The following is a 21823-nucleotide window of genomic DNA, read 5'->3' on the forward strand; positions in this document are numbered from 1 at the left end:
CTTTGTCAAAGTAATCGAAGACCTTCGAAAATTTGAGCTTACAGCTTGTTAAATTATAATCACAATGAAAGTACACGCTGTAGGTAGTAGGAAAACAATATCAGGTGGGAATTAAATTTTCTGTAAGGAGAAATCTATCGTTTGCATCGGGTTGAAGAAACAAGAGTCCAGGTCTTAAGTTACAGTTTGTGGAAGCCTCTTCTATGTCGCTTAAAAATAGCAGTCCATTATATACAGATCTCATGTTTTCGTGTCTCCTTTCTCTCAGGTGGTGAATCGTATCATATTTTCTCCGATTTCACGTGTGTACGCTGCATCTTGGCTTTTCTTCGTTCACTCTATATCAATAATGGCTTTAATCACACGGCCGAAATTCCTTCTAGCATTCAGCTCCTCATTTGGTCTCTGATGGTGCAAGAGCAGAGGTAGACAAAAAAGTAATGAGGGACAACATTTTAGAGCGCATTCAGTATAGCGGACTAACAGACCAAAGATTGCCGCGGAACAAAGATGGCCGACCCACTTGAATGCTTGTTGCGTAATCCCCGCTGCGAATTAAGCGGTCGCCATATTTGATCCGCGGGTCTGTTAGTCCGCTGTCCTAAATGCACTGAAAGAATGGACGGACATGAGCTTCTTTCCGATTGAGGCATCATCGCACGTTGGGAAATAATGGGAAAACCTGGCGTGCGGAGTGTCAGCATAGCGACTCCATGATTCCATGTTACAGAGAATAAAAAGGTGCAATTTAGGTCGAATTTCGATCCATAATTGTTCTAGTCTGAGGGCACTCTTATAAAAAATGCATCATTCTCTGATAAAACCATATTGACAGAACACGTCTGCATACTGTCGTGATTGTTGTTTTATTGAAGGTAAGGTAATAATTTAGAAAAAGAGGTTAATTGAGTTTTGAAGAGTAAAATCATTATACTTAAAATAATGTTGATAGTTATTGACTCTGTTTTATTTTTTAGTATTCGAAAAGACAATTGAAGTAAGCTTCTTCTACCATTTACATCAAAGTGCATAATAATTTGTACATTTGGCCCTGATGAAGTGGTTGCTTGACTGTAGATACTGTATGTTATTTCCTATTTAAAATTGGAAATTATTCTGTTTTGTCGTTCAGCACTTTACGATTATTATTTCTTTAATACAAAAAAAAAAAGAAAAAAAAACACGCAAGTGGAAGAAATGACCATTCATTTTCTTTCACGTTTCCATGAATTTCGTACTGAAGTTAGTTATATTAAGAAATGCATTGTTTTGAAATGTTCGAATAGATGATTATTCTCTTCGAGCTGCACCTTAAACATCAAAAGTTCTAGTTCTATCGTTCTAGAAGGAATGTAGGGATTGTCAAACGAAACAAGATGCTCACATATGCACAGGCCAATACATACACTCTCCATCCACACATATATGCATGCGCACATGCACATGTAAGTTCGATCGCACGTACACATAAGCACACACATGTGCGTACACCTGCACACACACATATGCATAGTCTTTTGTATATACACATATACACTAGCATGCACACACGTACGTACACAAACACACACACACACACACACGCACACACACACAAATACACACACACGTGTAAGCACACAAGTAAACACATAGAGACGCTCACACACATATGAATGACAGATTTGAACATACCGGTATTATACAATTCATCATTTACCAAATTTTATGCTATCTATCTATGTATCTATCTACATTTTTTCTTCTTAAAGGAAAGGAAACTGACAATGGCTGTAAAATACTTGCCATGGTGTTTTCTGCTTGCAGTGGCTGTCTTCTGTGCTGGATATCAGGTAGACATTGTGAAATTTATTTATACAGTTTGAAAAAAGTGTGGATTAGATCTGTAGATTAAACGTTATCGTGAATTTTTGTATGTACAGACTTGACATTTTATATGGAATATTTCAGTATTGAAGGTATATGCCTAGGTAAAAATGTGTTCTTAAAAAACAAATAAATAAATAAATAAATAAATAAATAAATAAATAAATAAATAAATAAAACTCGCATCTTATATACGAATGGAGAAGTGTGTAGTCAGGTGTGTCGCTACCAATTAACTACCATGTCTGTTGCGCTGCGCTGCTGCGGTAATTTAATTGGGTAGTGCTCCTTTGGGTTGGTCAAAGCTTGGCTTTGGCAAAGTATGGTTCTGTCAAAAAAGTTTCCGTATGTCGACAACTACTGCATAGAATAGTTTGAAATTCTGCATGCAAGCGGACGGTTTTGCAGTGCGTAAAATGAGCTAAGCAGTGCTTATAAAATTGTTTATCTGTGGCAGAATGGCGCGAAAAAGACAGATATTGCCAGCCAGATTATTGAGCCAAACTGAACGGTTTCCCACAGTTTTATAGAGTAATGCCCAAACTGATGTACTTACACAGAGGTCTCACCCAATGTATCGAAATCTTACCACCAGGTTACAGGACCCACTGTCTTTCAGGATATGATGCTGCAACTAAACAAAAACCACCCAGTCCGTTCAGAATGAGGGATAAGTGAAAAAATGCGTTTTTCAAGGCCCTTAGCAAACGCCAAACTGGTTTTAGCAGGTTAGAATACCAGTCGACCTCTGTGAAAAGAACTATAAACATCAAAACATCGCCTGTTTCTCTAATGAATTGGGGACCATGACGGTTTCTAGGTATAACACTGAAACCGCGCTGCTTTCTTTATTGAAGTCAGATTTCACCTGTACCGCTCAACTAGTCAAAACAGAGTTAACATACATCCAGAATAGGCCTACGACGAAGTGACTATGGTCATTGACAGCGTCAATATTTGGAGTGAATACCACATTGGTGCCAAAACATCAATGATGAAAACCTGAACCAGATCAAATAAAGAATTAATCCGGGAACCACTTGACTATCATTTGATAGGGGGCACCTTAGGAACAAGTTTAGGTTGCACGGTGAGGTTGCCGGTTCACACAGAGCACTTTTAATAGTCGATAACTTACAGAACCAAAGGAATGAGCAGCTACCTTGGTCATCAAAATTGTCATATTTAAACCAAATATACAATGTGAGGGTAGGCCATTGCTCGTCGAATCAACGGCCTACATGTCCTACAACTAAACTGGGCCAAATTAGACAAGTTTTGACCGATGCCTGGAATGTTTTTCAGATTGAAATCTAAAAACGTATCCCAGGGAATGCCAACGACCGTTGCTGTGACTAGACTGACATGAGGGTCCTTTGAGGAGCGTGTAACTCTTTTACAGACGATAATTTGGAAAATATGGAGATCCAAATTATCTCTTTTAATGGTTTCGTATGACATAAGATAGGCAATGTATTTTTGTTTGCTTCACTGACAAATACAGTTAATGAACTGATGTCACAATGACATCAAAGAGACAATTAAAAGTTATTAAGACACGATTTTAATCCTTTTTTTCATTTATCAGTCAGCAAAATAGTTTAAAAAAACTGACGAAAAACGGAGAAAATCGTTCACATAAAAAGTCAAGTGTGTGTGTGTGTGTGTGTGTGTGTGTGTGTGTGCATGTATATTTGTATATATGTATACATGAAAATATGATTTCATGTATGTCTGTATGTATGTAGGTACTGTTAAGTCTTCTGCACGTTAAAAAAAACAAACAAAAATGATGATCTATATTGCGGACAAAGGTAATCAAATTTACAGTTTAGCTGTATAACATTTCGTCTGTGTACATGTATGTGCCGGTATGTTTGTGTGTGTATCTATGTTTGTGTTAGAAATAAGAATTGTTTTGCGAATGATTTGTCAAAACAAGCGTCATATTTCCTGCAATATCTTCCATTTTCAGTCACATGACTCCAAGGGCAAATCTGATTGGAGCGCCTGCAGCGCCACCTGCCGTGGTGGACTGCAGACGAGAAGATGTAGCGACACCAGCGTCGTCACGCTGGTGTGTAAACTTCAGCCTTGTGGTAGGTTACCTTCAAACACTTGAAATAACATACTGATAGGTAAAGATGTTGGGATTCCGGTGTTGTGGTGTCCTAACGAAAAAGTCCCAAAGTCCTTTTTTCGTAAGGGTGTGGGGTGTGGGGTTGGGGTGGGGGGATCGATAGTCGACATTGCTCCCAATGTTCAAACATGTCAGTCCTGGGCACAATGAGAAGGGTAAGGGACCCTGTACTGATATATGTGCTGGTTGTAGGAAATACATGTAGCTATGCTGAGAAACGTTTAAGACGCAAAAGTGACATCGGGCTCTTTGTCCATTAGGACATACTACAATTATAAGATGCGTTGCCTGAAGAAGCTGCCCTTTTTTTTTTTTTTCAAGTAAATATATTGATTGTAAGAGAACCACAAAGCCCAATGTTTTTTATGGTGATCTTATGTATACAAAATATATGCCAAATATATAATAGTCGGAAATAAGCCTTGTCGATCCCTGGTAAAAATGGCGACACAGGGTGTTCCGTTGAGTTTCGCTCTTGGTGCTTCCATTAAAAGGAGCAAACAGTACAAACTATGTCAAATATTGCTCGTAAAAATCTGCAAAACTCTTTATTTCAGTGCCACCACCTCTAGGCTTCTGGCCGCTGCAGAGCTCCACTAGGGGTCGGGATTGTAGTCTCCATGGCAACCATGCTCACGTTCACGGTGTATCATTCCATCGTGGTAAGAGTATGTATGTGTAGTAATTGAGCTGACACTTAGTTAGAGAAACTATTAACTATGTTTTTACAAGTGAAAGCCACTTACTTATAATTATCCCTTTTGAATAAAGCTAGACGTATCATGATATATTTGCACTGAATATATATATGTTAACCATTTTGATTCAGTTTTAATGGCTAACAGTTTGTCTTCTGGCCCACACAGTTACGAGTAAGTCGATGGTCGATAAGGGGTACTATAAGAATTTTTTGGGGTTGGGGGGAGTAATATAACCCTGGGGTAAGAAGTAATGGGGTATGATAACTTTGTATACGTAGTAGCATAAAAAACTAAATGTCACTGATTAATCATGATCAATAGACTGTCATCTAGAGATGACAATTCACAAATGCTGTGAGAAAGTGATGACTACTTATTTTAAAAGAAATTTTCACAATAGCCCCGGGGGGGGGGGGGGGGGGACCTAAAAAACCTAGATAAAATATAAGTAAATTATTGTCAACAATCTATCCGTCTGAATTAAAAGATGAAGCTGCCATCCCATTTATTTTCTACAAATGTAACTCTTTTTATTTTTCTGAGCCACTATAGTATTTACTTTCTATGCTTTCTTTTGTATCTTAACATTATTGTCTTATTGTTTAATTTTTTTCTAAACGTTTTACTTATTTCATAAGAAAATATGTTATGATAGGGGTATTTAAATTCAGCATATGATACTAATATAACCATAAACCACGGGGAAAATGTTTCAGAATATTGATAATTCCTGCGTCTTACTCTGTATAGTCTTAAGATAAGGCACACAATTACCCAACATACAATTGCACTTCGAATGTACTTTTCACATCAGGAAAACAGTTATAAAGGTACCTCGGTGTATTTGATATTAACACATATCATTGGATGATCGACCCATCAGGTTATACAATTATGTTTCATTTTCTAGAAAGCTACGATGACGCATACAGTTCTGCAAAATTTGCGGGAACGACCTGGTCCTATCTGACAATTCCTAATAAAGGTGCCACATTGGAGACTCGCTCGTTTACGTACGTCGCCTTTGTGAGAATCTTCCTTGAAGGCCCCAGGCGTAGTGGTCCCCTGTTTAATTTCCAAATAGGCGAAAATGGTGTTTTCAGCAAGTACGGCACCCACATTTGGTTTACGCATTCTAATGGATTGTTTGTCGAATTGACAAGCGCGCAGCCATATAAGTACCTCGGCCACTTTAAACGTCCGGTATTTTCAGGCTCCACTAATTGGGTTCACGTTGCCGTTTCCTACGACTATACCACAGGGTTGTACCACATTTACAAGAACGGCGTTGAACTGGGGGAGTCATATGTCGGCCGACACATCCATGCTACAAGCGGTTCGGTTCGTATTGGCGCGCGCCACCTATCGTCTGGCGATACCCGCTCCTTCAAGGGAGCCATGAAGTGCGTACAGTGGTTTGGTGAAGCGCTCAACGCAAAGCAGATTCAGGAGACCATGCATGCTTGCGATAACCCTGTGCCCTGTCGTGGTTAGTCCACAGACCTCTCCCAGAATATGGACTTATTTCTAAAATATTACTCATTTATTTTCCTTTTACGCCGATGTCCTTCTCTTGAAACACGATAAAGAAATTGTAGTCTTTGAAGATCGAAATTAATTACATTGCTTTTCTTTTTTCTTTTTTTTTTCTTTTATATATTCAATACATTTGAGTAAAATTGTATTGTGATGAAAACTATTCAAAAAGATGAATTGGCAGACAATCAAAATATATTGCATTTTGATTGATACAGGTACTTGTTCTGTTTCATTTCTGATTCTTCATATTTAATTTTTGGACATATGTGTAGATCTAGCTAACTGATCATTTAATTAAATGAAATCTGATCAGGCGATCTTTTGTATTGGTTTTTGAATGAAATGTTGGTTTCATTTTTTCCTTTAGTTTTAATTTAGATAACTACACGTGGAAAAGGTCTCTCCTTCAGTTTCGTTCTTCATGTAAAGTACAAGATTCAGGATGAATATGGCGAATTCCTTAACACGAAACACGAATTATTTTTACCGTGTCTCTTCATTTCCATCAACTATGGGATTGAACCTAAAAGACAGGGGATGTCTTAACATGTATTTCACATTTATACTGTCAATATGAGGGAACCTGACTTAAAGCTATTTCTTGATAAATGTTTGAAGTATCCAAATAGAATATTACTGTTGTAATATTAAATGGGTCGAATTTGAAAAAAAAAAATCACCGGATTTAACCTTCTAGTCATTCTGATTTGCCGGCAGGAATATACTTTCCAACTTCAAGTGTAATTCTACACTTAGCAGAAGAAACCACAGAAGATACCTATAAAGCCACAGTGCGCATGCGCTCCGATTGTATTAGCGGTAAAATAGTTGTCGTAAACCCCCCGACATCTATCGCAGGGGCGTAACCAGACCTTTTAAATTTGTACGCACAGAATTTTAAAATTCCCAGGTATAGCTAAATGTAGATCGACTTACGCAAAAGATGAAGGGCAGTTTAAATTATATGTGCCAAATATAATAGCTTAGTTTTCACCGTTTATAAAATCATTACTTAAAGTTTAAAATATTCCCTCAATATAATTAAGTTCCAGTAAATTATTTCACCCAGAACCAACGCTTTTTCTGGGATTGGGGTACAGGCCATGCATAATTGCCATCTGTATCTTACTTCAAAATGTCAGGGCCTCAAACTTTTCCAAAAGCCGTGAGCGGGGGTGGGGGTGGGGAAAAATTAATGGAATCTTTTTTTAATAATAAATTTCATTGGGAAAGAGGGTTAAAAATAATTGATACCGATCTCCCGTCACGCTCTTCCACGAAAGAACGCCCTTGTATGAATATAAAAATTGCCTTCTCGTCTCGCTCGGATCGCGAACGATCTCTGGCTGACGATCTTCTGCGAACGAAGTTCATTGAACGAATGTGAAAATTGCTTTCTCTTTTCGCTTAGATCATGCTCGATCTCCTGCTGAAGATACGAAAATTGGCTTCTCATCTCGCTGCGGTCGGTAACTATCTCTTGTTCCCGATCCTCGGTTAACGAAGTCTCTTGAACAAATATGAAAATTGCCTTCTCGTCTCTTTCGGACTGCGAACAATCTCTCGCCGAAGATATAAAAATTGCCTTTGTTATGTATTAGCTTTGTCAGGTGCCATACGTATAAAGATCCGAAAGGTGTCCCCTTTCATAATTTGGCGGCAAGTTAGGTCATATTTCATTTAGGGCCTACACATGTTTTGTACCGAATGTAGATCATTCTTGTCACTTCTGCATTATATATTTTAAAGTCAATGGAAACATTTTATTGTGTTTTGTAAGCTTTAGGTAGTAGTTACGTCGTGACTGAAAAACAGCGTGCACTACAAAGTAGTATAATATTCATACGTCCAATTACTGCAATGGATTTTCATACGACGTCCACAGCTACCCCGACAAGTCAAGACTTTTTTAATCGTAAGCCATCCAGCCTTCTAAATTTGAAAACATAGGCCGTCCAGTGATGACAGCGGCCGTTCAATTGGCAGCTGGAGGGCTCGCTGAAAAAAGCCTTGCTTAGAATGGTATATTTATTGAACTAGGGGCTTACTGACACAAACTTTGAAAACATATGCAAATTATGCCCGCTTTATCAAGCTAAATTCTAAATAACGGTGAGGCTCCTTTGTTCGATGTGGTTTGTTGCGGTTATCCCGAGTTGTCAGAAAATAATCTTAAGAACAGTTGATCGTTGTAGGATTCATACACCTTCTTGCTATCCATGGCAGGGCTGTAGCCTCCGGGGAGGCAGGGGGGGGCAGCTGCCCCCCCCCCCTGGAAATTGGGGTGCAAAAAAAATGATCGCAAAGGTAAAAAAAAAATAATTGCAAAGTTGGTATTAATTCTGTGAGAAAAGGCACTCATGGCCACTAGACAATCATTCAACAATCTGTTTACAAAGGTGTACTGTTTTTAGCCAACTCAGTTTATGCCAAAAAGCTCACCCTCCGTGTTGTGTTGAAAAAATGACTGTACTTATGGCAAAATGAACCCACAATTTCTGACCTCTGATTGGCCAATAAATAACATTTAAAATGCACCAGAATGCAGTATTATACATTAAGTTTTTGAAAATTTTCCACACCGTGGGAGGGAGGCACCCCCTCCCCCCTCGGGGGCTTCGCCCCCTCGTGTCCGCTTACTGCCCCCCCCCCCCCCCCCCTGGCATTTTGCTCAGGCTACGGCCCTGCATGGTCAGCTTAATGATGAATCTTCTAAAAGTTGAACTTATATATGGTATCATCCAAAATCAAACAATTATATTACAGGATAAAGCTCTGTTTGTTTGTGAAAAATTGCCCATATCACCCTGTAAGTTTAGAGGGTTAAGCTGGGTCAAGTCCGTGTCAAAATTCTTTAGAGCTTTGCAGGAAATATTTTTTTGTTTCTCTGGCTCCTTATAAAGCCCGTTGTCCAGATTTTATCTAGTGTCCCCAGGTCTGCTGGAACTGCTCTTTGAAAATAACACAGGTAGATTTTTATCTGAGATAAATCTCGCCAGCGAGTGTGCATTCGACACACTTAAGACAAGGGCTACCTGAGAGTTGAAGGGCATTCAAACCTCCAATTAAGAGGCAAAGGAAGTTCCAGCTAGATGGACGATTAAGATAGGACTTCTGGAGGTAGCTAGTATTGTTTATTTACCTCAGTTCTGTGAAAGCAAACGAGACGGGGGGCGTCAGAACAATGGTGCGTATACGATTCATACAGAAGATTTGTACATTCAGGTGACTCTAACTTGCAATCGAAGTGGATTTTCGATTATTTTTCGTGAAAAATACACTAAATTTATAGAGAATAATATCATGATTGGCTCAAAAAATTGTACGCACAGTGCATCCGTGCGTATGCCTAGTTACGTCCATGTATCATTTCTGGAGCTTGAAACACTTCAGATTGTTGTCATATTGGACGAAATAAATGATTAAAGAGTAGCTTCCACACGTATACCTTAACCAGTTACAGCAGCATTGGCAAATTAGCTGGTTTGGTAAGAGCTGAGCTGGTTCGGGACTACCAGCTCAACGTTTGCTCGTACATTTTCCCACAATGCAGTTCGATATCCCTACTGAGCCACATCCGGAAAGTGAAGAATGGGTCTCTCTGGTTATTTGCTCCATCACATGAATATTCTTTTAAATAAAATTCTTTAAGGTATCCTATCAAAAACTGTTGAATTTCCATTGAAGAAGTAACAGTTGTACAATGCCTAATTATTTAATCAAAAAGAAAAGAAAGGCTAACCAGTAGAACAAAGATAATGAACTCATAATAGCAGTAGCTTAGAACTAAATAAAGAATGGTTTATTATGACACAGTGTATCAGTCAAACTTTTTTTGGGAACGTTTCAACAAGCGAAGTGAGGATATCAAACATGACCAAAATTGGCGATAGTATTTCGAGAGACGGAAACCATTCGGGAATCGTGCGGAGCACGAGAGCTTTCTCTCTGAAGCCCCTGTGATCAAATTCTTATGAGATGATTCGTTTATAAAATAATCAGTCGCATGAAAACTTATGTGTCGATTCAAATTGTCTATATGCTAGAAGTGCCTTAGTCAAAGTAATCGAAAACCTTCGAAAATTTGAGCTTACAGCTTGTTAAATTATAATCACAATGAAAGTACACGCTGTAGGTAGTAAGAAAACAATATCAGGTGGGAATGAAATTTTCTGTAAGGAGAAATCTGTGTTTGCATCGGGCTTAAAGAAACAAGAGTCCGGATCTTTAGTTACAGTTTCAGGAAGCCTCTTCTTTGCCGTTCAAAAATAGCAGTCAATTGTTTACAGAGCTCAAGTTTTGGTATCTTTTTTCTCACAGATTGTGATTCGTATCGCAATTTCTCCCATTTCACGCATTCTTATAAAAATGCATCATTCACTGATAAAACCACGTTGACGGCTCACGTCTGCTCACTGTCGAGATCGTTGTTTTATTGAAGGTAAGGTAATAATTTAGAATAAGAGTTAAATTGAGTTTTGAAGAGTAAAACCATTATACTTTAAAATGATGTTGATAGTTAACTATTTTCTAGTATTCGCACAGACAAACGCAGAAAGTTTTTTCGACAATTTACGAGCGCATAATAATTTGTACATTTGGCCCTGATGAAGTGGTTGCTTGACTGAACATATACTATTTCATATTTAAATGATGACTTGTTCTATTTGTTCGTTCAGCAATTACACAAACTTACGGTACAGATCGAGTATAATTAATTATCTCTTTAATATAAAAAAACACCAGTGGAAGAAATGAGTACCAGCTAAAACATTCATTTTGTTTCACGTTTCCATGCACTTAGTACTGAAGTTTGATAGTTTAAGCAATACATTGTTTTAAAAAGTTTGATTACATGATTTTTCTCTTTGAGCTGCACCTTTAACATCAAAAGTTCTAGTTCTATAGTTCTAGGAGGAATGTAGCGCTTGTCAAACTAAAACTGATGCTCACATATTTACAGACCCAGGCATACACGCTTGATCCAAACGCGCACACATATGCATACGCACATGGATATTTATATTCGCTCGCACGTACACATGCACACACTTGTGTACGTACGCCTACTCGCACAAATGCAAAGCCTTGTTAGGAATACACTTACACACTCGCATGTGTACGATAGCATGGACACGCGCGTACACACACACACACACACACACACACACACACACACACACACGTACATGTACGCACATAAGTGAACACAAAGAGAAGCTTACATGTACACTCATATGAATGACAAATTTTCACATATTACACAGTTCCTTATTTACCAAATTTTATGCTGTCTATCTACACTTTGTTTTTTTTTTTTCTTAAAGGCAAAGACACTGACAATGTCATTAAAATACTTGCCGTGGTGTTTCCTGTTTGTATTGGCTGTCTTCTGTGCTGGAAGTCAGGTAGGCATTTAACTACAATTTAACTACAGTTTATTAAGAGTCACATCTGTGAATTAAACATAAGCATGGTGTTCATTGTATGTATGTATGCATGTATGTATGTATGTATGTGTCTATGTATGTGTGCGTGTGTGTAGGTTAAACAGTAACGTAGCCAGATCTTTAAAAACTGCGCTCAGATTTTCAAATTTCCCAGGTACACCTAAAATCTACCTGTATGGTATCATCCAGTTTACATGCAGGTACGTGGCTCCCCAAATCAACCAATTATATTACAGGATAAAGCTCTGGTATATCAAATTTTAATTATTTATTTGTGAAAATTGCCCATGTCAACCTGTTAGTTTAGAGGGCTGAGCTGGATCAAAATTCTTTGAACCTTTGCAGGAAAATCTTATTTTGTTTCTCTGGCTTCTTATTTAGCTCTATGTCCAGATGTTTCTAGTGTGCCCTCAGGTCAGCTGGAGCTGCTCTTTGAAAATAACGCACATGCATATTTTTACCTGTAATAAATATCGCCATCGAGAGTCCGTTCGATACACTCAAGACAAAGGCTACCTGAAAGTTGAAGGCCACTTAACCCTCCAATTAAGTGGTAAAGGAAGTTCTAGCTAGATGAAGGATTAAGATAGGGTTTCTGAAAGTAACTAGTATCGTTTACTTCAGTTCTGTGAAAGCAAACGAGATGGAGCGTCAGAGCAGTGGTAGTATACAATTTACACAGGAGATTTGTACATGTACATTCAGGTGACTTTAAAGGGAAAACAACTCTTCGAATGAGATCTATATTTCACAATAAGTACATTGTAAACAACTCATAGAAATAAAATAAATCTATTATAGTATATCTATAATAGCATTTTACCACAAAAAAGACAGCTGTAGCAATAAATCTGAAATATATGCTTGCCATCTGACCACGTGACCTCCGTAGAAAGCTATACTCTGTAATTATCTCTTAAAGATAATTACAAAAAAAAACTTTTTAGAAAAAAACAGGGACTAAGTTGAATGTAGAAATGGATTCATTAACCATTGGTAAATATGGGGAAATTGCCGTTTATCCCAACAAAATTCATTTTTGGCCAAAATGAACAGTTGTTATCCTTTTAGGGGATTTGCGATTATATTCTGTGAAAATTACATTTAATCTTTGGGAATAATATCATGGTTGGCCCCAAAAACCGTACGCACAGAGCATCCGTGCGAATGCCTGGTTAGGTTTGTGAATTATGTCCTCTGTCCGTTTTTGAAAAAAAAATAATGATCCATATTGCGGACAAAGGTAATCAAATATAGAGTTTAGCTTTTGGTCTATGTGCATGTATGTGTGTGAGTGTGTGCATGTGTGTATATGTTGGCGTGTGTGTCCGTGTATGTGTTAGAAATAAGAATTGTTAAATGTGAATGATACGTCAGAGCAAGTGCAATATATCCTGCAATACCGTTCATTTGTAGTCATGTGACTCCAAGGGCAAATCTGATTGGAGCGCCTGCACCGCTTCTTGTGGTGGCGGTCTGCAAACTAGAAGATGTAGTGACACCAGCATCGTCGCGCGGGCGTGTAATTCTCAGTCTTGTGGTAGGTTATCTTCAAACTCTTGAAATAACATAGGTAAATGTGTTGGTGTAGCGGTGTTGGTGATGCCCTAACGAAAAAGTACTATAGGATCTTATAGGGTCCTAGAAAAAAAATCTATAGGACTTAGAAGGTTGGCTTTTATTTTTAAACGTTAGACGTAAATAAAATTATTATTATTATTATTATCATTATCATTATTATTATTATTATTATTATTATTATTATTATTATTATTAAGAGGAGCAAACGGTGCAAACCATGTCAAATATTGTGAGCAAAGTCCTCCAAACTCCTTATTTCAGTTAAAGTACCACCACCTCGCGGCTTCTGGCCGCTGCAGAGCTCCACTAGAGGGCGGGATTGTAGTCTCCATGGCAACCACGCTGACGTGCACGGTGTATCATTTCATCGTGGTAAGAGTCAGTAATGGTTATGAACTTGGAGGGACGAGGCGCTTATGGCACTGTTTCCTTTTATTCACTTTGAATTAATAAAGCTACGTCCAGTTCTTTTTATTTATTTATTTATTTATTTATTTATTTATTTATTTATTTTTTTGTAAGTCTTAATATAAACTGCAAAGTTACCCGACATATAATTGCACTTTGAATTTACTTGTCTCATCAGGAAAACAGGTCTAAAAGTACGTTGATGTATTAAAGATTTTAATAGATATGATTGGATGATCGACTTATAAGGTTATACTTTTATGTTTCATTTTCTAGAAAGCTACGATGGCGCCTACAGTTCTGCAAAATTTGCGGGAACGGTCATGTCCTATCTCACAATTCCTAATGAAGGTGCCAAATTGGAGACTCGCTCGTTTACGTACGTCGGTTTTGTGAGAATCGTCGCTAACGACTCCAAGAATGAGAGTCCCCTGTTTAATTTCCAAATTGAAAAAAATGGTGCTTTCATAAATTTCGGCACCCATATTTGGATTCAGGGTTCTAATAAACTCTATGTTCTTTTGATGATTGCCCAGCCGTACAAGTCGACTAGAGCCTATTCAATTCCGGTATTCTCAGGCTCTACCTGGGTTCACGCTGCCGTTTCCTACGACTATACCACCGGGCTGTACCATATGTACAAGAACGGCGTTGAATTGGGGGAGGCGTATGTCGGCCGACACATCCACAATACAAGCGGTCCAGTTCGAATTGGCGCGCGCCACGCTTCGTCTGGCGATGCCCGCTACTTCAAGGGAGCCATGAAGTGCGTACAGTGGTTTGGTGAGGTACTCACCGCAAAGCAGATTCAGGAGACCATGCACGCTTGCGATAACCCCGTGCCCTGCAGCTATTAATTCAAGGAAGTGGACTTTAGACTGAAATACTATCTAAATTATTTTAAGACCAAATTCTCAATATTGTCCCAGAATAAAGGAGCAGCAGTCTATGAAGAATCTGATTAGATTTATCGCTTGCTTTTTTATTTGAGATTTTCAATTTATTTCAGAAAAGTTGCATTTGGTGAAAAACATTCGAAAGGATTCTCTTCATGGAGAAATTGGTATTATATTTAGAGTGACCATTTTCTGATTCATTATTGATCATTTAAAGTCTTTTCTTTTGGAAATATCTGTGAATCTAGCTTACTGAATAACTGAATAAATTCTAAGCAGATGATTAATTGTATTGAATTTTGTATGAACATGTTAACTTTATTTTTTTTTTTCTTCATTTTGTTCAACTTCCATCACCAGATTCGGAAAGGAACACCCCTTCTGTTGGTTCTTCATAAAAGTACAGGATGAACACCGTGAATAATTTAACCAAGGACGAACTTTTTTACCACGTCTCTTCATTTTCATCAGTTATGGGATTATATCTCAGAGAAAGTGGCGGCCTATATATCACAGTCATTGTGTTAATATGATAGAACACTAGCTACACTAGCTACACTATCGATATGCTTGGAAAATTTCAACAGAATATCAGTTCGTGGTAGCAATAAGGCCGTGCGAGGATAAAAGGTCACACTTAACCTACTCATCATTCAGATTTGCTGGAAAAATATTATATTTATTATTTTATTTATATTTTACATATTGTGCGGGAATTAAACTAAGTTCAGAGAAAAAGATGTGCATTAAGTTTCCCAAATCAATTTTGAAAGATTGAACAAGGAAATGATTTGTTCTGGCTAAAACCCCAATTGACCATAATGCATTATTTGTTGCATACTAGTAAGGTACAAAAACCTACTTAGCAGTCAGACCTGGCTGTGTCGCTGCTGGTGATATTGTTTCATTTCCTCAATTACTGTGGATATCAAGGACATTCAGCATTGCGTCATGTATAAAAGTTAATACATACAGGCCTACCCAACTACCAGACTCGGCACCTAAGGGTCCTGAATTAACCGGTATATCGGACCACATTACCCGTTTTCAAGGTGTGTGTCAGATCGCATTTCGGAGTATCAGCCAGAACACAGACAGGATGAGCCCTGGCATGCTCGGCTGTCACCTTGATTGGATAGTAAACGATTGTCGTAAAATCGCTATATGATTTTAAAACCGGGTGCATAAATTTGAAAGCCACCTAGATGAATCTTAGACTGCCACATTAATCTAATACAATGCAAAAAAGCCCTATCAAAAGTGGTTAAAACATTCAAACCGAATGTCGTAAAGTCCCCATATATCCCCATAGAGACAATAAAATAGAGTACTCTAAAGTAAGAGTACAGTTTAAGGTTGTTCAGCCGAGCGTGGATGAGCCCGCAGTCGTGCTACAAAATTTGTTCTGGGGTATGATACTCCGAAATGCGATCTGACACATACCTTGAAAACGGGTAGCGTGGTCCGATATACCGGTTAATTCAGGATCCTTAGGTGCCGAGTCTGGCAGTTGGGTAGGCCTGTACGTAGGTCGCCCGTGGTTCATTCCGGACGTACATGTAGCTCTGTGCACAGACGGACGAAGAGGCAACACAGCCGGCTGGCAAAGTGAATTGTAAAAGACATATTGTTGAAGTTCAAAAGAAGATACTGTGAGTAAAACATTCCCTTCCTTACTTCAGGCCATTCATGAGTTCAAATTTTCCTTGAAGAAGAGCAGCACGGCCGCTCAATTAATGGTTTTCGATTCAGCACGTAGAATTTACTGGCGAGGTGTAGATGGCCAGACTGCACAAAAATGTAACATGTTCACAATTGACATGCATGCCGTAATTTCATGTTTTCTTTAAGTTATTTAGCAGTTATACATATTATCACGAGCCAGAATCATTTACGCTAAATGTAAACCACAAATGCAATAAATCAGTGGGGATGTGCCTATACTCAAAATTTACATTTTGATTCAAGTTTCATTAAAATTGGTATTAAAGTTTGTAATTCATAAATGTTCATTGTTTAAAGTCTGAATCGCAAATTTTCACCCATCATAGTAACCTAAGTTTATTAAATAAGTTTTTTTTTTCACAATCAAAGGACACTGTTTACCACAATGTTTACCAGATATTGGTCATGGTGTTTTCTGCTTACAATGGCTGTCTTCTGTACTGGAGATCAGGTGGGGAATGTTTACCAGATATTGGTCATACTGTTTTCTGCTTACAATGGCTGTGTTTTGTACTGGAGATCAGGTGGGCAATGCTTACCAGATATTGGTGTTTTCTGCTTACAATGGCTGCCTTCTGTACTGGAGATCAGGTGGGCAATGTTTACCAGATATTGGTCATGGTGTTTTCTACTTACATATATATGATTTTATGTATGTATGTATGTATGTATGTATGTATGTATGCCTGACCGGATGGCTCAAATGGTAGAGTGCTCACCTCCGGTGCAGTAGGTCGCGGGTACAATCTCCGGTTGGGTCATACCAAAGACCATTATAAAAATGGTACCTAATGTCTCCTTGCTTAGCAATCAGCATAGGTTGAAGTAGGGAACAATGCCAGTGTTGAATGACCGGTAACAGAGGGCCATATGGAAGATATATTATAGTTTACCCTTTATAAATAAAATTCAAAATAAAATGAAATAAAAATAAATATGTAAGTATGTAAGTATGTATTTACGTACGCATGTACGCACAGACATATGTATGCACAGGCATATGCATATGCAAACCTATGTGTGGTTGTCTGTACGTCTGTCTGTATGTCTGTACATACATCTGTACCGTGTATGTTTGTGTGCGTGTGTTTGTGTGTGTATAAATATGATTTTGTACATGAAAGTACGCCAGTAGCCAAGTATCTTTTATTTGTAGTCATGTGGCTGTCAAGGCGAATATGACTGGAGCGCCTGCACCGCTTCTTGTGGTGGTGGCCTGCAGACTAGAAGATGTAGTGACACCAGCATCGTCACGCGGGTGTGCAACTCTCAAGCTTGTGGTAAGTTGTCTTCAAACTCTTGAATTAGCATGGTTGTAGCGGTCGAAGGGAGGTCAAAGGCAGCTGGTTACCACATTATTATCAGACACGCCAGTTCTTAGTACAGGGATCGGTTTGGGGAGGAGGGGTTATAGTCATTGGAAGAACATGTATCGAAGAACTGAAAAAAATTATGGTAGTCATTAACCAAAGTAACCAAAATGAAGCATGGTTAGATATGTGTAATATGAGAGGTATTTCGTGACTTGAGGTTAAATTGCAAGTGGGTGATAACATATCTTCGAACACACACTTTAATCTACCCACAGAATACAGAAAAACATCCTTCTTTTTAAAAACATGACATCCCATGTTTAATGTACTTCGAACCATATACATATTCCTTCTTTTTGTCAGTTTGTTTATAACCAGTACTGCTTTCAATAATCTTTTTAGCCAGTTCCGATTATATTTTGTTCAGTGACAAATGGAATGTAGTCCATCTTGCCTATAGTTCTATACTCTATTTTATCACGAAAATGAAAACAGTGATACGCTGCCCCTCTTCCACAACGCTCTTGATATTCTCTTTTAAAGGGACATACTGAGCAAATTCTCATTTTGTTAATAAAAAAATATTTACATTGAAACTGTGCATCTTTATTCCAGCAAGAGTACCGGAACCTCTTGGATTCTGGCCGTTACAAATCTCCACTGAGGGACGGGATTGTAGTGGTCATGGCAACAACGCTGATGTCCACAGTGTATCATTTAATCGTGGTAAGAGCCAATAAAAGTTTTGAAAAAGTGTTCATTAAACGGGTTGATTTTTGCATGAAGAACTATCATTAAATCGAGGTAAGAGACAGTGAAAGTTGTGAAAAAGTTTTCATCAATTGGGTTGACATTTGGCATGGCGAACTTCAAATTATGCAGTCAATTACTCGGTTACTTGGCTGTATGCCGTTGGACAAGGCGCTAACATCATTGTTTTCTTAATTCTTAATTATGCGTATCATGAAGTATTCGTAATACACGTTTTACTAACCCAGCAAATAATGCCCATAAAGCACAAGTCCATTTCAAACAAAAATGCATGTAGTTATCAGTATTATGCATTTGAAATTATGCCCGAAATCAAAGCAGCTCGCTTGTAAGTTATTAACTCCGTGTCTTGTAAGTTATTACCTATTTGTCTGTTTGTTTGTCTGTCTGTCTGTCTGTCATCAACATAACTCAAACAGTTATAGACCGATTTTGATGAAATTTTCGGGAACTGTCAGAAGTGGGCCAAGGAACATTAGTTTTTGGTGGTGATCCGGATCAATAATCAATCAGTAATAATAATAAAAATTGCTGCCTTGGCGGAGGTCTGCGCTCTCGGAGTGCTTTTACAATATTTATTTTTCAATTATAATGATAATTGAATATGCTGATATTATATTTGAAAATATTGCTTATTTTTGTCTGCTACTGTTTATTTACATATGCAAGCTACGTGCATGTAATGTCCCGCAGTTAAATTGCACTTCCTGTAAGGCCAGATGACAAAAATGAACATCTTGTTGATATATAATTTTAGGATATTTGATTAATAGACTAGCTTATTAATTGACAAATGTATAAAATATTCGACTAAGCATTTTTAACAAATGTTTCATTTTCTAGAAAGCTACGATGACGCCTATAGCTCTGCAAAATTTGCAGGAACAGCTTCTTCTTATCTTACAATTCCGAATGAAGATGGCAGTTTAGAGACTCGCTCGTTTACGTACGTCGCCTTTGTGAGAATCTTCGCTGGAGATGCCAAGAATGAGAGTCCCCTGTTTAATTTTCAAATTGACGAAAATGGTGTCTTCAGTAAGTATGGCACCCACGTTTGGATTCTGGGTCATAATAGACTCTATGTTCTGTTGATGATTGCGCAGCCGTACAAGTCAACTAGTTCCTATTCACTTCCGGTATTCTCAGGCTCTACCTGGGTTCACGCTGCCGTTTCCTACGACTATACCACCGGGCTGTACCATATTTACAAGAACGGCGTTGAATTGGGGGAGTCGTATGTGGGCCGACACATCCATGCTACAAGCGGTTCAGTTCGTATTGGAGCGCGCCACCTATCGTCTGGCGATGTCCGCTACTTCAAGGGAGCCATGAAGTGTGTACAGTGGTTTGGTGAAGCGCTCACCGCGAAGCAGATTCAAGAGACCATGCACGCTTGCGATAACCCTGTGCCCTGTCGTGGTTAGTCCATGGGACTGTTTTACAAATGGACTTTATCCTGATATATATCAAGGTTTTCTTCTACGCCGAAATCCTAATCTTAAACCCACGATAAAGAATATTCAATAAATTTGAGAATTATTGCATTGTGGTGAAAAGTATTCAAAAAGATGAATTGGTAGACAAAGGGTGTTGCATTTAAAGTGTTACTTGTTCTGTTCCTTTTCCTTTTCTGTTTCTTTAAATTTAATTTTTTGGAAATATCTGTAGATCTAGCTAACTGATCATTTAATTAAATGAAATCTGAGCAGACGATCTGATGTATTGGATTTTGAATTAACATAGTGGTTTAATTTCATTCTTTGTTTGGCTTTAATATTCATAACAAGATACAGAAAGGGTCTTTCCTTCAGCTTCGTTCTTCATATACAGTATAAGATGCAGGATGAATATCGTGTATACTTTAATCCAAAACACGAACATTTTTACCGTGTTTCTTCATTTTCATCCATTATGGTATTGGACTTTAAAGAAAGTCTGCAAGTATGCTTTCCTTGCATTACGTTGGCAAAGATACAACGCTTTAACCGCAAAATATCAATGTATTAATAAAATTAATTAATCTTAATTTTCAGAATAAAAGTCGATCTTTGATTAGTTACGAAGATAAGGATCACACCACAATGTAAATTAGATGCAGCATATATATTTTAAAATGCTGCATGGTTTGCACATCTAAATTTTACTCCTCTTCAGACAGTTTTGGACGCGAAGAGTTAACAAGTTAAAAGAAATATATGATAAGTATAACGTAGGAATTAATATCGCTACCTCTACCTTTCCTGAAAAATAAGAGATACAAAATCAAATATGCGCATTGGGAATTCTCTATTAAAATATATTATACTGTAGCACATTGTTTTATGCAGCGATAAAATTGTGCAAATGAACCTAAAGACTGTACTACCATAATAAGATGGTTTTCATTCACATTATGGACCGAATAAATTTACATGGCTGGCAATACATCAGGTTTATAGTGTTAAAACGTGAGAACGTAGCCGTTAAACTTCTCTCTTGCTACAACAGAAGGGGTATTCCAATAATATCTGTGCTTATATGGTATAAATATGTATTTCTATTATCATGTACTGAAACTCCATACCTATAGAGGCCGTCAGTCTATGTAGATTGCTCCACTTCTGCGGGGACTATCTCTGAGTATAATCACCTTAAAGGTATAATAGCTCTTCGTATGAGATCTATATTTCACAATTAAAACATTGTGAACAACTCAAAGGAATATGATTTATTCTGCTGTACCACAAAAAACGGCAGTTATAGCTATTATTCTGATATCTGAGCTTGTCATCACATCACGTGACCTCCATTGATGGCTATACTCTGTTATAATCTCTTACTGTCTCTCGATCTTAAAAGATTATAACAAAAAAAAAATTGAAAAAAAAAACAGGGACTAACTTTAAATGTAAAAAGGAATTCATTAAACATTGGTAAGGATGAGAAAATTGTAGTTCACTCCAGGGATGTTCTTTTTTTTTTTGCCAAAACGAAGAGTTATTATTCCTTTAACTGAATGACTTGTTACCAACGTAATCATCATCCTTTACTTAATGTCAGGAGGTGGCGGTTTAATCTATGAAACGCATAGCACTCAGTCCGCCTCAGTCCCAGTTGGGTCGATCTTTGAAGACCAATGCTGAGAAGGCGCCTTAAACAGTTTACCTGCCATACAGTATAAAGAAACACTGCGGCATATGGTGTTGCGATGCATATAGCATATAAGTTTAATTCCCAATGCCACTATATACATTTACTAACACTCGATAACCCGTAAAATTCTGAATTACAGTATGTTGACCCTGAGCAACGTGCGCCAGCTGTGCAATGTGCGCTATGACCTACTTACAAGGCGCAGACTTGAGCTTAATCTATAGATAACACGACCTTAACACGTCCTTGACACGGCGTTTGAATACATAACGTAAGGGGGAGATATTCCATGCATAACCCA

The 21823-nt window shown here is 37.9% G+C and overlaps 2 protein-coding genes and 1 long non-coding RNA gene across 3 annotated transcripts; all 3 read left to right on the top strand.

The window, feature by feature from the left end:
- Nucleotides 1-788: 788 nt before the first annotated feature.
- On the top strand, nt 789-3959 carry LOC147760268 (uncharacterized). The gene is made up of 3 exons (XR_015335670.1): nt 789-875; nt 1752-1832; nt 3842-3959. It is a non-coding gene; the product is annotated as an uncharacterized LOC147760268 (long non-coding RNA).
- Nucleotides 3960-10636: 6677 nt separating this feature from the next.
- Nucleotides 10637-14864, top strand: LOC106181538 (uncharacterized). The gene is made up of 5 exons (XM_086994648.1): nt 10637-10687; nt 11574-11654; nt 13113-13236; nt 13539-13649; nt 13962-14864. The coding sequence occupies exons 2-5, from the start codon at nt 11589-11591 to the stop codon at nt 14540-14542; spliced, it is 882 nt and encodes a 293-aa protein (XP_086850774.1). The 5' UTR covers nt 10637-10687; nt 11574-11588; the 3' UTR covers nt 14543-14864.
- Nucleotides 14865-16144: 1280 nt separating this feature from the next.
- LOC106181537 (uncharacterized) lies at nt 16145-20787 on the top strand. Its single transcript, XM_086994642.1, has 5 exons — nt 16145-16233; nt 16676-16757; nt 17463-17586; nt 18235-18345; nt 19234-20787. The coding sequence occupies exons 2-5, from the start codon at nt 16692-16694 to the stop codon at nt 19812-19814; spliced, it is 882 nt and encodes a 293-aa protein (XP_086850768.1). The 5' UTR covers nt 16145-16233; nt 16676-16691; the 3' UTR covers nt 19815-20787.
- Nucleotides 20788-21823: the final 1036 nt, after the last annotated feature.

Source organism: Lingula anatina, chromosome 8, assembly GCF_051362555.1.
Source record: "Lingula anatina isolate TDL-2025a chromosome 8, LinAna3.0, whole genome shotgun sequence".
NCBI lineage: Eukaryota > Metazoa > Brachiopoda > Lingulata > Lingulida > Lingulidae > Lingula > Lingula anatina.